Source organism: Anolis carolinensis, chromosome 1, assembly GCF_035594765.1.
Source record: "Anolis carolinensis isolate JA03-04 chromosome 1, rAnoCar3.1.pri, whole genome shotgun sequence".
NCBI classification, from domain to species: domain Eukaryota; kingdom Metazoa; phylum Chordata; class Lepidosauria; order Squamata; family Dactyloidae; genus Anolis; species Anolis carolinensis.
In genome coordinates, this window is record NC_085841.1 from 64,715,553 (window position 1) to 64,730,574 (window position 15,022).

The 15,022-nt window shown below is 39.3% G+C and overlaps 1 protein-coding gene across 8 annotated transcripts in view; it reads right to left on the reverse strand.

The window, feature by feature from the left end:
• Nucleotides 1–638: 638 nt before the first annotated feature.
• The window catches only part of ermard (ER membrane associated RNA degradation), a 59,101-nt gene continuing 44,717 nt past the window's right edge, over nt 639–15,022 (reverse strand). For 6 of the 8 annotated variants that reach the window (XM_016999336.2, XM_062975893.1, XM_008124566.3 and 3 more), the window contains 3 exons: nt 13,715–13,924; nt 12,306–12,419; nt 8,349–11,505 (listed from right to left, as the gene is read on the reverse strand). In XM_016999336.2, the coding sequence (XP_016854825.1) occupies nt 11,328–11,505; nt 12,306–12,419; nt 13,715–13,924 (502 nt within the window). In that variant the 3' untranslated portion in view covers nt 8,349–11,327. Of the gene's footprint in view, nt 1,767–2,099; nt 2,193–8,348; nt 11,506–11,860; nt 12,205–12,305; nt 12,420–13,714; nt 13,925–15,022 lie in introns of those variants that run through there. The other 2 variants (XM_062975880.1, XM_062975888.1) reach the window with 2 other exon arrangements.

The window sequence follows — 15,022 nt, forward strand, 5'->3', positions numbered from 1 at the left end:
AGTGATGTCACAGGCACTATTCAATCATTCCCTTAAACAGCTGCACATTCCAACTGGCACACATTACAGCTGTGCAAATGATAAAAGGGGCTTATAACAGGAGTGCTTTTTTCCCCTTTCACTCTCAGCTGGGTTCAAAACATTTCCGTACAGACTGCATATTAAATATGCACAAAATGACATTTTTCCTTGCAAGTGTATAATCTAAGTTCTAGAACAATGTGATTTCCTTAAACTGAAGGTTCAAGCTCGGGCGGTTATATGGATGCTTAAGGTAGAAGAGAGGAGCCTGCAATAATTGGGCAGGGTTGGCACTACCTTAGCGGGGCCAGTGACAATTGACTGGAAAGAGCCTTGCTTTATTTCCTGCAGTTTCTGGGGAAAGAAAGAAACACAACCCACGACTGCCCGTACGACTCAAAACATGGCAAAATACAGAAGGATGGGAAAGGTGCCAAGCCTACATTCAGCCCGCATTTGGTTGGAACAAAGCTGCCTGATGCAGATGTGTATGGGTACATAAAGACTCTAGTGATGACTCCACAGAATTAATTTTCTCCAAATGAAAACGGCAACCAAAGAGAAAAGACAAGGCAAATTATCAACGCTAATCACAGTCTCTTGCTTTTGCTTTCTTCCCCTTTCTCTTGTACGATAATTATGATAATTAACAAGCTAACAAGGTCCTAGTAAAAACAGTTCTTGGTTCTCAATGTATAATTAATATTTACATTAATAACAAGCTTCCATTTATAGTATACATGGGAGATAAATCCCCTTAGAGAATCCTCATTACAAATGCTGCTCGAATGCCTGATACATTTACCTAGTTTCTCACATTTTGAGGAAACACATACAGACTCTTTATATGGATGACTTTACATCATTTCTGTTAACCAATGGGTGAAAGTTAAGGACAAGTTTAAAGTCGAAAGTTATGTTCCTTTACCATTGGCAATAGTGTAGCCCTTGAAACAGTTCATGATTGTGGTAGCTATTTCCTCACAATTCCCAGAATTAAAAATGTTTAGTTTTTTTTTTAAAAAAATCCTCTCTTTATGTCTCAGAATCATGACCCTAGCACTATATTTTTGTGATGTATCTCCATAAAAATACTTGTACTTGGATGCAGTCAGGTACTAGAAATCCAACGTAGGGTAGCAATTAGGAAACTCTGGTAAAATCCCATACTTGTATTATTCTGTATAAAAGACTACACTCTGCCCTATGGCTAGCACCAATTTGCTAGAATGATCATGAAGGAAACATTAGTGGCAACAACATCAATGATATTCTTCCGTCTGTATCCCTTCCCTTGACCATATAATGGGTGGCACTGATGACAATTACTAAGTATCTAACTATTGCTAGAAGCACAGTTATGGAGGCATATTCTGTTGGTCTTAAATGATGTAATACAGGAAATATGGGAGGGTCTCAAAACAAGCAAAACATCTATTAGGAAACAGCAGGTAAGGGGGGAAAAGTCCATATGAGAAGGACAGCGTAATGCAAAGAAGAAAGACACGTCAACTGAGGCTTCTAAGCAATAAAATATAGCTTGATCTTATACAGTATAGCAAGAGCAGCTGCACAGTGAGCTGTAGTTTGTAACCTGGATGTTGCAGTCCATGATGAACCAAGTAGTCACAAACCTATTGAAGTCTGTATCCAGAAAGGACAGCCATGTACAGTCCTCAGGCCATTGTACATGACTACTACCAACAAGTGGTCACAGATTAATGGTAAAGTCCTCTTGCAAAAAGCTAGTTAAGGGAGAGGTAAAATATCAGTTAGGTGATGATAAAAATCTTGCACCTGTGCAATGTAAAGCTAGCAGAGCAAAACCATGCATAGAGCTTTGCTGAATTTTCTATGCAAATGGATTTTGTAGTATGTATGAGACTAAAATATATTGGTAGTATAAGCTTTCATAGACTTAATCAGATACATGGAATGAAGACTGGATTTTTTAATGGCACAAGCATTAGTGCATACACATGCTAACAGACTACATTGCTCTAATCATAGGCATGCTGTTCATAGAACCACCTTCAGCTCAAAACAGACTTCAAAAATGTGTTTGATTCTCCACTTACACGACTATTGCAACACTGCTTGTACTGGCAGAAAGTCGCTGTTCAATATTGGTCTCAGTCATATCAAGCACAAAATAATCCATATGGAAGACTCTATAATAGAAAAATATGTATACAGACCGATTTTGTTAACCATTTTTGTCCCTGGGAGAAGGGTGTGATTCTCTCTGCAGTCAAAGCAGTCACCTATACCTAAATCTCAGCATAACTTGGAAAGCAGATATAGACAGATCTGACTCTCGTAGGACAGAGCCACATTTTCAAACATTTGTCTGATAAACTATTTGGTGCTTGTTTGAAAATTAGAGTTACTTTCAATAAAAGACAAACTCTCTAAAGTTCCAATGAACCCTGTGGAAATGATCAAAAGGATGTTTAGCTAAGGGCACCAGGTGAGAGGATGATAATGTCAAGAATTACAGTACTATACACACAGTGGCGCACCGTTCAAGACAGCTTGTCCAGCAGGCCTTTATGTACACAGCAGTCTAGAAAGGGAAACATTAACTAAGTCACAAGAATTGGGTCATTTATCTTATCAGCAGATGGGGGGATAGGTTATCTTTCAAACAGGCACACCTGCTCTCCTTTGTAAAAACTGTACTCATGCCATCACAGAATGTAATGTTGGTCCTTGTTTAAACATTCCAGGGGTGGAATGGGATATATGGTATCCTGTCAGGACAAGGCAAGGCACATAGTTTTGTGCTCTGAGGGGAGCTATTCCGGTTTAGGTTTAAGGTTAAGTAAGTGATACATTTTATGAATAATGGACATCGTCTATAGACAAATAAAATTAATCTGAATCTCAGTTTGAGAAAAGAAGTGAAATGAAGACACCACCCATTACCTTCTTTTTAAAAAGGTGAATAATATTTTCATAGTGTGCTTTAATATTGCCCCCATTTTATAGGTTTAAGTGTTTTAACACAATTAGTTCCTTGTCCTCCCTCACCCGTCTCTATTTTACTAATGGACTTTACTCAGAGCTTTGCACTAATCACCCTCTGTACATAGAAATTGATGTCTTGGTTTTAATAATGGTCATGTTATGTTGTTTTATAACTATGTTATTATATTGTGTTTTAAATTTTATGGACTGTTTTTTCTTATGTAAGCCACCCTGAGTCCCTTCGGGGAGATGGAGGCGGGGTACAAGAATAAAGTTGTTGTTGTTGCTATTATTATTATTATTAGATTAGATTATTAGATTAGAGAAGGCAAATTGATTAGACAAATGATCAGACCTAGTGCTAAGTGTGGAGCTTCATGTGTAGCAAGAATGAATGGAAACCACTTTGTGTTAGAATGGAAGGCTACAATGTTATTGGTTACTGTTTTATTAGTCCATTGCATTGGTTCAGATCTATATATAAGTTTGCTTAACAGTGTGGATAAATGAGTTTATGTGTGCTGGTAGAAGGCTTTTTAGTCACTTACTTCTCAGCCTCACCTGGTTCCAACCATTTCAGTTGCCTCTGATTGGCTGTCAGAGACCATGAAAACTGCGTGGGCTTCTGGGCAAGAGAAGCAGACTTGACACACAGCATCCACCCTTATTTTCCCTGCAGCAGCAATTCACAAATCAATGTTTCAAGTGTGTTGAGAATGGCATTTAACAGTGTCATTGCTGAGTGTAAAAGTTTATGTCACTATTTTTGCATTGGAAGGATTTGTTTTGGTATACATCCATTCTGTTATTTAATAAACTTACTTGCTAGCCTTCTAAGATAATGATCAGGGGATCAGGTATGTGTTTCTACATTGGAATAATGAGACTAGACACAGAGATGTATTTTTAAAGCCAATTTAATGACCCAATCAATTTAAACTCTGATGCAGAAACCCTGGGATGCAGAAAGAGGATGTGAGTTTAGCCATGAAGCCAGTTTCACCTGTTGACTACCACCTCAGCCTTCCTTGGATGAAACTCTTGAGTGCAGCCCAATAACTGGGTTGCTTCCTGGCAGAACATCTACTGGGAGGCAAATCCATGGCACTTCCAGCCAAGTCCCAGGATTTTAAAATTGAGAGCAAAGAAATCCTGGTTTGCTTCATTAGGGTCCAGAATTCATGAGTCCAAACCTACATGTGCAATGGTCAGGAGCTGATGGACCACAGGGGCATTTTATGTTTCTATGGGCATATGGATATGTGTTTGGAGGAGAGGATAATATTGCTTCCTTAAATAAAGAATTCACAGACTCTAGTGGATTTTTACTTGAGGATTATTCAACAGTCCAGCATTGCAGAGAATGCGACACTGAATATTATTCATACCTACAACTCTCATACTTGTTGTGTTCACATCCCCTTGGTAACTTTGTCTGCTCCTTTTCTTTGGGTACCTAGAGATTGCAGTTCCAAACGCTCATCTGAACTTATTACAGTGCTACAAATTTGAGGGCTGACAAAAATTTTCATTTGTGGAGAGATTTCTTAATGGACACAATGTCCTCAGTTTAACTCCTCAGCCTATACCTACACAGCTGGAGAACTCTGAGCAGCCAGCTGGATGACTTTGGACAAATTGTAGTCTCTCAGCCTCAGAGGAAGACAAGGGCAAAAAACAAAAAACAAAACAAAAAACAAACCCTGAACAAATCTTCCCAAGGAATCCCTGTGATAGGCTCACCTTAGGGTTGCTAGAAGTCATAAATGACTTGAAGGTCAATAGAAACAATAAAGCAGGTCTGAAGCAGTGCTTCCATAACAATAAATTATTATTACAATGGGATGAATGCTACTTCATTGGTCACCATGTTTTATTGTTGCACTGGTTCGATATAATAAATAATATCACTAACGTCAACACATTTTTTGAAGATGTGGTAAAAGGCCTTCCCAGCTGTGGTACCCAGTTATGGAATGCCTGTCTCACAGATGACCAATTGACACCAGCACAGACTTTATTTAAGCACCAGGTAAAAATATGGCTGTTTACTCAAACCTTTGAGGTCTAAATGGTTTCCCGCGAAATGTTTATGCACATTATGAAATGTTTTAGCGTGTTCCTAATATGCAAACATGTATTTTGATAAAATTAATTAAAATAAATGCAATAAAAGAATCATGTGGAAGGATCTCATTACATCCTGAATCTCGAAAGGCAGGTGCTGCTGAGCCACATCTGCAAATTGTAAGCATTACTTATTCTCCTACACACACCACCATACATCACTCGAAAACTACCCTATCCATTTTTACGGCATATGACTCCGGAGACCCCAGACATGCCATCAATTTAATGGCTATCACTTCTGTAATTGTCCCTCAGCTACCTCCCCAGAGACAAGTTTATCACTGGATTCATTTTTAAAAGACAAATAAATTGTCAAGTCTCCAACATTTGTTCACCCTTTTGTGACACCCCAATGCAGCATTACAGTAACGTAACACAACACACCCCATGTGGTACTATGAATTGGCAATTTCAAGGACATTTATTTATCCTTTGTTTGCTTGCAGCTCTCTGAACAAATATATATTTAAACTACATGAATGGCATATTTTAACTCTGTATCCAAAAGCAGTAGGATGGGAGAGAGGATGGATGGCAGATTAGGGAACAGATAAAGTTGTTGGTAAAGACCAAATGTTCAGAACCTAAAACATCTTGGTGTCTTACAATCCTGGGATGTTCAAATCGCTCCAAATGCTTCCTGATGCAGTTATCACTGGTTACCATTTCAATGGTGCAGGGAATTCACTCTAGGTTTCAATCCAGGCTTTCTAGGAGTTCTCTTAATTGGGTTAAGCAGTTCCATTAAATCTAGCCAAAATCCAGAATGGATTAACTGCTCCAATGACATAGGATCCAGTTGCCATTGTCCCCATTAAGGTTATCTTGCCTCAACGAGTTTTGAAATAAAAATGTTTTAGCAAATAGCTCACATATCAGTAGAGTAAGTTTTCTGCTCCGAGCTTTACTCCGTATTTTAAAGATGCTATCCAAAACACTGAACCTATTTCAGGAACAAAGGTGCAGCAGCTTGGATGCTGATTTGGGCTGAAATCCAAAACATGGAAGTCTCCAGCCATTCCTGAATATTCTTCATCTCAAAGGAACTGCTGCCTATTCCAGTGGCTGACACTTTAGTTGTTTTATGAGTTTCTAGTAGTTGGAGGAATGGAGATAGAACAGGCAGTGACAAAACACAGGATGGGTGCAACTAGAGTATGCCATCATTTGGTGGTGTTTTTCTGTTGACTTCAACTTATAGTGACCTTATGAATGAGAGGCTTTCAAAGTTTCGGGCCTTTCAACTTTAGAACTATGGCTTCCTTGACTGTCAATCCAAATGTGGTCTTTCTCTTTTCCCATTGCCTCATTGTCTTTCAGTTTCCTAATGATAATAGTATTTTCCAATGAACCATGTTCTCATGATGTGTGAAAACTATGATAGCCTTAAGTTATTTTGGCTTTTACCACTTTATCACACAGGGCTTTTTTTAGTATCGAAGGACACTTTCCTGCCAGCACGCTGCCCATCGCACAACGTTGCTGGACTTCTGGCAGAGGCTCTGCCCACAACTGAAGTGAAAGTGTCCTAGGAAGCTTCCCTTCAAACATGGGGAGCTTGGTCGTGTTGTGCTGGCTCTAATGGAGCCAGCAGGGATCTGCGCCACTGGCAAAACAGCACGGGGGCGGAGTCCCCCATGTGATGAAGTCCCTAGAGTGAGTTAAGGATTGATTTGCTCTATAATACATTTGGCAATTTTCATAAAATTCATTTAAGGAAGCAGGCTGAGTGAACAAGAAGTCTCACTTAGAAGAACCCTTCTATTGTCCATATTGTCTTTAAAAAATTTTTTCTCATGCAAGAACACACACATCACACAATTACCATGTAGAACAAGTCTTGTTAAAACACACAGACCCCACTCTTTTTAAGTGTTCAGTGTGTTGCTTGTTTGGATTTCAGTTGATCTTGTGTGTGGCCTTGCACTATAGCTGTCACAAGTTTCTGAAGAATAGAATGTAACAACTGTATGTATGGTTTCAAGATGTATGCCCTAGACACATAGTAAAAAAATAATCGCTGTGAATTTGGAGGACTGTGAAGAGGACAGAGTTAATGTTTTACCGACCTCTGGAGGGGAAAATGCTGTTCTCACACAACTAGTCAATTAGTTGTTAATGGTTTTTCTTCAAAATTTCACTCTAACAAAATGACAAAATATTACAAAAATAGAAATAATGTGAGCAATATTTGTAACACTGACATTCCATGGCTTCTGCTGAAAAATCAGCTGCCTTTGATCTTATCTATGCTGTCATACAGTAGTAGCCAACCCAAGGAAGATAATTTCATCACTACTGTTAAACCAGTTGCATTTGATATAAATAAGCCGTTATGAAAGCCAATTATATTAACTGCACAAACTGAGAATGGTGATGTTCCCAGACTTTGGAATTCCCTCCCCAGAGGCCAACAAGGCCTCATCCCTGCTTGCCTTTCATAGGCAGGTAAAAAATATTTGTCCACCATCAGGCATTTATAAACTGATGAGAGTTGGGCTTCTGAAGGTAGTGTATTTAGGATTTCAAGATGGGTCTTTAAAATACATTTTAATATTTTCAATATTGTTTAATAACACATATTAATTAAAGGCAAAGGAGCTGGGGCTAACAGCGGGTGCTCATTCCGCTCCTGGGATTTGAACCTGGGACCTTTCGGTCTGCAAGTTCAGCAGCTCAGTGCTTTAACACACTGCGCCACCACCAGGGGCCTATATATATATATAATGAATTCACATTGTTTTTAATTAGCATTATTTTATATTTACTGTTGGCTACCTTGGGCAAGGTGGAATAAAACAACATTAAATAAATAAATAAAAAACCTGGCATCTGGAACTCTAAAGATATTCAAGATTTTCTCATCCTGCACCAAAGTACCAGTGGTGCTTTTGAGTAACTTCCAGGTATTAGAATTGAACTGATATGAGGCTTCTAATACAATTGTTTTATTAGAAGTGAAGCACCAATCTTATACACACTTCTCTGAGATTATGGCACACTGAATAACTGACAAAATGCTCAATGCTTCTGGAACATGTCCATACAGCCCAGAAAACTCACAGCAACCCAGTGATTCTGGCCATGAAAGCCTTTGACAATACGTTCAGTGACTAGCAATAGAAAGGCCTTTTGCTTTGCTTCCCCCTTGTCTCTCAACTGTGCATCCTTGAAATTCAACTAGTCTTTGGTGTTTATTCTTCAGTTTTTTAAGAAAAGCTATCATAGCTATTCAAGGCCTTTATTAAATTTTGATAACAATTTTCCAGTAAAAAAACAATGCTTAAGACAGTGAATGCAAAAATAAAATTAATGCTACAGTATTAATTAAATTTAAAATACATGATTAAAAAAATAAACAGCATAAACTAGCTAAAACCTACGTCAACAAGCAAGTCAGTTTAAAAGCACATATATTATACAAATAAAATGTGTTTCCTTGCTGGTGAGAGGACACCAGGGATAGCGTTAGACTGGGAGTGAGTTCTAGAGCCTGCAAGCAGCCACCAAGAAGGTCTTATCTCTCATTTCTGGCTCAGATGCCTCTGATGGTAGCAGAAGAGAAAGTAATGTGCCTTTGACCTTCCTAAATAAAATCCAACACTGCAGCCATCTTTGATTTATTATTTAGCATAAAAGAAAATAGTCCTTGCTGTATCTCATTATCAAACAGGTGAACTGATTAGCTTTGTTTCTGAAAGACCACATTGCTTCTCAAATTGCTGAGAACACAGACCATGAAGAATGGGTAATTTTGTATGCCTTTAAGGAAATTCAGCATAAAGAACTCCATTTTAAAATCAAACGAAAACAAAGCCTCCATCAGGAAAAGACATTTGATGTAAGAAATAATTTTATTGCCATTAGGAAAAAATTAGAGTCAGGTATCATAAAATAAAGAGTGATATCTTTATAAGTCAGTCAAAATGCACAAAACACATCACTCAATAAAAATATCATTCTTTTGTGATTTTGTTGCATTTGCTAATGGCCAACACAGCATGAACATAAATTAAATATTATGGAACACTGCAACCTTCTGTTCATTTCTGCGAATTGCAGTTTATCTGACATTAGAGGGCTCTTTTAAGCCCCATCTATACATCAGAACATTATATGTAAATCCATAGAATGCAGTTTGAAAGTGTGTAGATTCATATAATTCAGTTCAATGCAGTAAAACTGAATTATATGGAATTACACTGACCATATAATGCAATTAGGTTAGCACCAACCCTCACTGTCTTCCGGAAGGAATTAAAAACATGGCTGTTCTGTTGTGCTTTTGAGTAGATAAGTCTGTTATAATCTGGTCGATATTCACATTGTCATTTGCCCTGTTCATATTTTAGTTTGGTTTCCATTCAGATTTATCTTCCCTACCTGTTGTGTCTATTTGATGTATGTCCTATTTGTAATAGACACTCCCTTCTTCAGTTTTCATTGTCACCCAGATGTTATCTTATATTAGACTTTTTAATGCCTTGGATGACTGTTTAACATTTTAACTATGTCTATTTTAACTATGACCTGTCTCATTTGTTTTTAATTTGTGTTATGTCTTAATTCTTGTATTTTATGATTTTATGTGACTATGTTGGGCTTGTTCCCTGTGTGAGCCGCCCCTAGTCCCCGCCTGGGGAGATGGAGGTGGCATACAAAAATAAATTTATTGTTATTATTATTATTATTATTAATTATTATTATTATTATTATTTCAAACTGCATTATATGGCAATGTAGATGGGGTCTTAGGAATAAGAGACTTTGTTATGCTTATAATCAAGAAATGACTTGAAACAGTGAACATTTTCTTATGAACTTTGGGATTTGCAGTGTAGAGGTGGACATTTATAAAACTTTCAGATAGCGAACTTTGCATCTCCAAATGACAAATTCCAGGATTCCATAATGTGGAACTATTGTTGTTAAGGTAGAAAATGGCATTATGTCTGTAATGCATGAATGGGCCTCTGGGAATGTCTAGGAAATATTAAGTAAATCATCTTTTTCAAAACTGAAAATATACTCCTGGCCATTTTTTTTCTTTTCTTTTGACACTTTTGGACATCTGTGTGTCTCCCCAAGAGTCCCACAAAATTGGATGTGATCCCATGTAGTTGCCTGCTCCAGCTAAGGCTATAGTTCCATGTTCACCTAATAGCAAAGCTTTGAGAAGTTATGTTGGGACCCCAACTCTTAAAATCTTCCAGATCACATGATCAGTGAACATCCTGGGAATTGGTACAACAACGAAGTCATGTTTCTATCTTTTGCTAGTTAAGAATTAAATTAAACTGAACTCAGATAAATGTACTTGCATGTGAAGATGATGAATATCAGCTGTAGAAATCTATGAGTATTGGGTCATGAGCAGAATTTATTGCCCAGAGTGTTTAGGTAGTGCTTCCACCCCATGTATCCCAATCTATCCCATTTGTAGAAAATCCTCTTTCAAAGGTTTTTCTTTAAACTAAGAATAAATGAAACATAAAAACCCTTAAAAGTTGAGAAATAAAGTGTCCATCAAATGAAAAACATCCCCATTGATTCTTGGTATTGCTGTTTTACACATTCTATTATTTCCTTGGGAAAGGTTATCATCACAGTGATAATATAGAGTACAATAAGTTGTGTTGTTGCTTTCTCTTTCTTATGTTTTGGTCAGCAAACATCCCTATGCAGTCACATCAATTGTATTCAAGGTTTGTACTCAGGCCTGGCCCAACACGGCACGCTGGCGCGTTGGGCGCCACCTTCCCAGGGGCGCTATTGAGCCCCTGGGAGGCGGGGCCACACCTGGCAGAGGCGGGGCCGTGTGACGTGGAGGCGGGGCCAGGTTTGGCCCCGCCTCCCGCGGGGCACGCCATGGCACAGCCAGGCCAGGGCGCACCCCGCGGGAGGCGGGACCGGCCACGCCTCCCACAGTGCGCGCCCGCTGCAGCGGGAATCCTTTCAGGCTGCGGCCTGGAAGAACTCCTGCTGCAGCTTGGCTGCGCCAGGGCGCGCCCCGCGAGAGGCGGGGCCACATCTGGCCCCGCCTCCCGTGCTGCGCACCCTGGCCCCGCCTCCCACGCCACCCGTGCCGCGGGAGGCATGGCCGCCCCGCGTGGGAGGCGGGGTTAGGACGCGGGAGGTGGGGCCAGTCCTGGCCACGCCTCCTGCGGCGCAGGGGAGGGGGCGCAAAAAAATATTTGCGTACCCCTTTAAATTTCCTCGGGCTGGTACTCCACTAACTGTACAAGTGCTAGCTGCTTTCCTAAGAAAGTTCTGATTTTTAGCAGTGCCTTTCCTGTAAGGGTCATAGTTTCATTCCATTTATTCTTTTCTGGGCTTGTGTAGGTCACCAAGTTCTCAGTGTACTGCAAAATCAACTTCAGAAACCTGCAAAAAGGAAGAACAGGGGGGGAAGCCTGATAAAACCAAGTTTTGATTTTAAACAATCATTTCCAAAAACTATTGATTTTCCAAGAGATAGCTTTCTCTGGTTTTGCAGCAACAATGCAGTTCTAGGCATGTCTACTCCAAAGTGAGTCCCACTCTGCTTAGTGAGGCTAGCTCATAACCATTGTATTGGAAATGGAACCTTAGACAATGATGGGCGAACATAGATGCTATGTAATCACATTTAACTTTTCTGGTTTTACTTCTGTAGAAACACAGCCACCATTTGCATGAATATAGGTCTGACCCATCCCCACTGTAATCCTAATCATCACCGAGCAATATGGGGAGAGCAATTTGGCTAGGATTAATTTTTATTAGGATCAGAACACTGAGAGAAAAGGTTTTATCTTGCAATCTACTTCAAAGCGTTGTTGTTATTTTAAAAAGCCCCATCCAACAAATATAGTACATAATGAACTTTCTCAACATGCCCTGGATCCTTTTTGAAGTCTTAAACGACAACTAAAGTGGAGGAGGAAGGATAAGTAGGAGTGCTGCAAAAGACAGAAACATCAGCCCCACAGTATTCTCCTAGTTGGGGCATGAACAGGACGATGCTGGTGCTGCACTACGACTCTCTTCAGTTCATGCATCATCATCATCATCATCATCATTGTCCTCATCATCACCATGTGGCTGATAGGGGAATGCATCACTCAATTAATCAGCTGAATGAGACTCAGTGAGAAAAAAAACCCAGAAGTTCTATATGTTACTTTGAACTAGATTGTACTCACTTTAGGTATTGCTGATAGTCTGAAACATTTTTTTCACAAACTGTATAGATACTGATTAGTTCCAGAGTAATCAAGATTAAAATGACTTGTAACACAGGAGACAGAAATCTAATACTGGTGGAGGAAACAAAAACAACAGCCAGATTAGAAACAATGATCAGATCTTAATGAAGAAGAAGAAAAAATCAGCTCTAAATTATGCTGGACTTCTCAAAGAAGCATTGTGGGAAAGGACCTTAGAACCTTCTCTTTTCTGAATGGGAAGATATCGGGGTGGGATTTGGGTGTGCATACAGTTTGTGCGTGAGCAAACAAAAGAACATATTAGTAAACAAAGAAGAAAAGGTACAACATGTGTCCAAGTGCATCAGTGTGCAAATGTGGTGTGTAGTACCTGCAGACCTGGTTATCACTCATTCCCCCATGTGGCAACTGGAGGAATTGCCCTTTCTTGATGTCTACAAGTACTTCAATATCTTAAGCTCTGCTACAAATAACTCTACAAAACAGCAGCTGATTAAAGACTGGACACAAGCTTCTCCAATGTCCATGCTGTGAAAATACTTGCTAGCAAACCTGGCTCAAGGAAGCCAAACATGTCTCAGGGAATACTGTGAAGAGGAACTGCAGGGGAAAGCAATGTAATAAAACCATAGGCCTGTCTCTGTGAGATACAGGTGGGGGTTGGGCATCATGCTGACAGTGAAGTGCTGGGATAGAGGCAGCATAGTCATCAAGAGAAAGAGCTGACTAGTTTAGGGAGCTGCAATTGTACATTCAATTTAATTATTTATTACATGTGTCATAATAACATTCCACTTGTTTGTTTTACTCACGCCCACTGCTGTTATTAAGCTTGGAAGAGGCCCTGGTAATTATAGTGAATTATGCTAGGAGCCCCGGTGGTGAAGTGCGTTAAAGCACTGAGCTGGAGACCGAAAGGTCCCAGGTTCAATCCCTGGGAGCGGCGGGTGCGGCCGCTGTTAGCTCCAGTTCCTGCCAACCTAGCAGTTCGAAAACATGCCAATGTGAGTAGATCAATAGGTACCGCTCCAGCGGGAAGGTAACGGTGCTCCATGCAGTCATGCCGGCCACATGACCTTGGAGGTGTCTACGGACAACGCCGGCTCTTCGGCTTAGAAATGGAGATGAGCAACAACTCCCAGAGTCAGACATGACTGGACTTAACGTCAGGGGAAAATCTTTACCTTTACCTTATGCTAGATCAAAGACATCTGTTCAATAAAAATAAAAACTAAATGGAACTAACTTAATCTGTACCAAATCTATCAAATCAACATAGTTATGTAGAACACTTAAAATAAATTTCATATAAGCTGTCCATTAAACAATATTTTCCATAGAAGTTAGTTTTTGTTCTTTTTCAAAAGAAATAAAACAGTACTTGCTTTCTTCTCATGCACAGATAGTTGTTCCGCTGGCGTGATCGCAGTGATTTGTTTACCCATTGCTTATATCTTGCTTCACATGTAGAAATGACTTGACATGATACCTGGTGGCACTGGGTACTTATTTGACGAAGCACTACAATGATTTCCAGGACCATTCGTGGGCAGAAGAGGACAGGGATATGCTTGCCACAGAGTTCAGTCAGTAACCTGAAAGGCACAAACATATCTTATTATTTCAGAGCAGCAGTAAAATATTACTTAGTAACCTGGTCGTCTTAGAATTAGTGTCTATATTAGTAACTAGAGATATGCAATGTTAGTTTCAAAAAAATATATGGAAGAAAGGCCACAGTTTTAGACAAGAATACTATCACTAATAGTTTGCATACCCTTGGGGCAACTTTTTTTCTATTCTGTTTGTTTGCTTAGATGTATACTCTGCTCTTCAGCCTCAAAGGCTCTTAGAATGGCTTACAAATTGCTAATTTGCTCTCAGACTTACAAACTAAAGACGAAGTAACAAAGAAGGAAAAAAGGAATGGCTGTACTAACTTATTATTAACTGTTATTTCCTCTTAAAAACTAACACACATTACTGTTTTGATACTTTAAAAAATTCAAATGTAAAACTGCAACCGCAATTAAAGATGACACAAAACATCCCTAAAGACAATACTTTCAAAATGGGAAATGCTCCTTTTTTACTAGTACATAAGTATATAACAACTTTTAAAAATGCTGTTGACCTAGCAGCCCCGAAAGACAGTTGAATCTGTCAATTAGGGAAATTTAGGGACGCTTTATGCGGGAGGCTAATTTAACTAATCTACAACACCATAAAACTGCTCACGAGGAAAAGAAGAGGAAGAACAGCCACCAATGGACGGTGAAGCAACAGCTCCCCCCTGTGGCCGGAAATCGTGAAGCTGGAAGATGTTAAAAAAATGCCTCTGTGTCTGTCTAAAACTGAATGTTGTTTGTCTATTGGCATTGAATGTTTGCCATATATGTGTTCATTGTAATCCGCCCTGAGTCCCCTTCGGGGTGAGAAGGGCGGAATATAAATACTGTAAATAAATAAATAAATAAAAATGCTATTAAGTCTCCAATCCCATAATTGATCACACGTAACATTGTTGCTTATAATATGTCACTTCCAAGCCAGCATCAAACAAAACTTTGCATCATAACTGTTTAGTGAAAAAATGGCAACTGAAAATCCATAACTGATGAATTGGCCTTGAATCCTTTAATCTCTTAAGGTTAAAAACAATCATGAGTAAGAACAAAACTGTCATGGAAAAC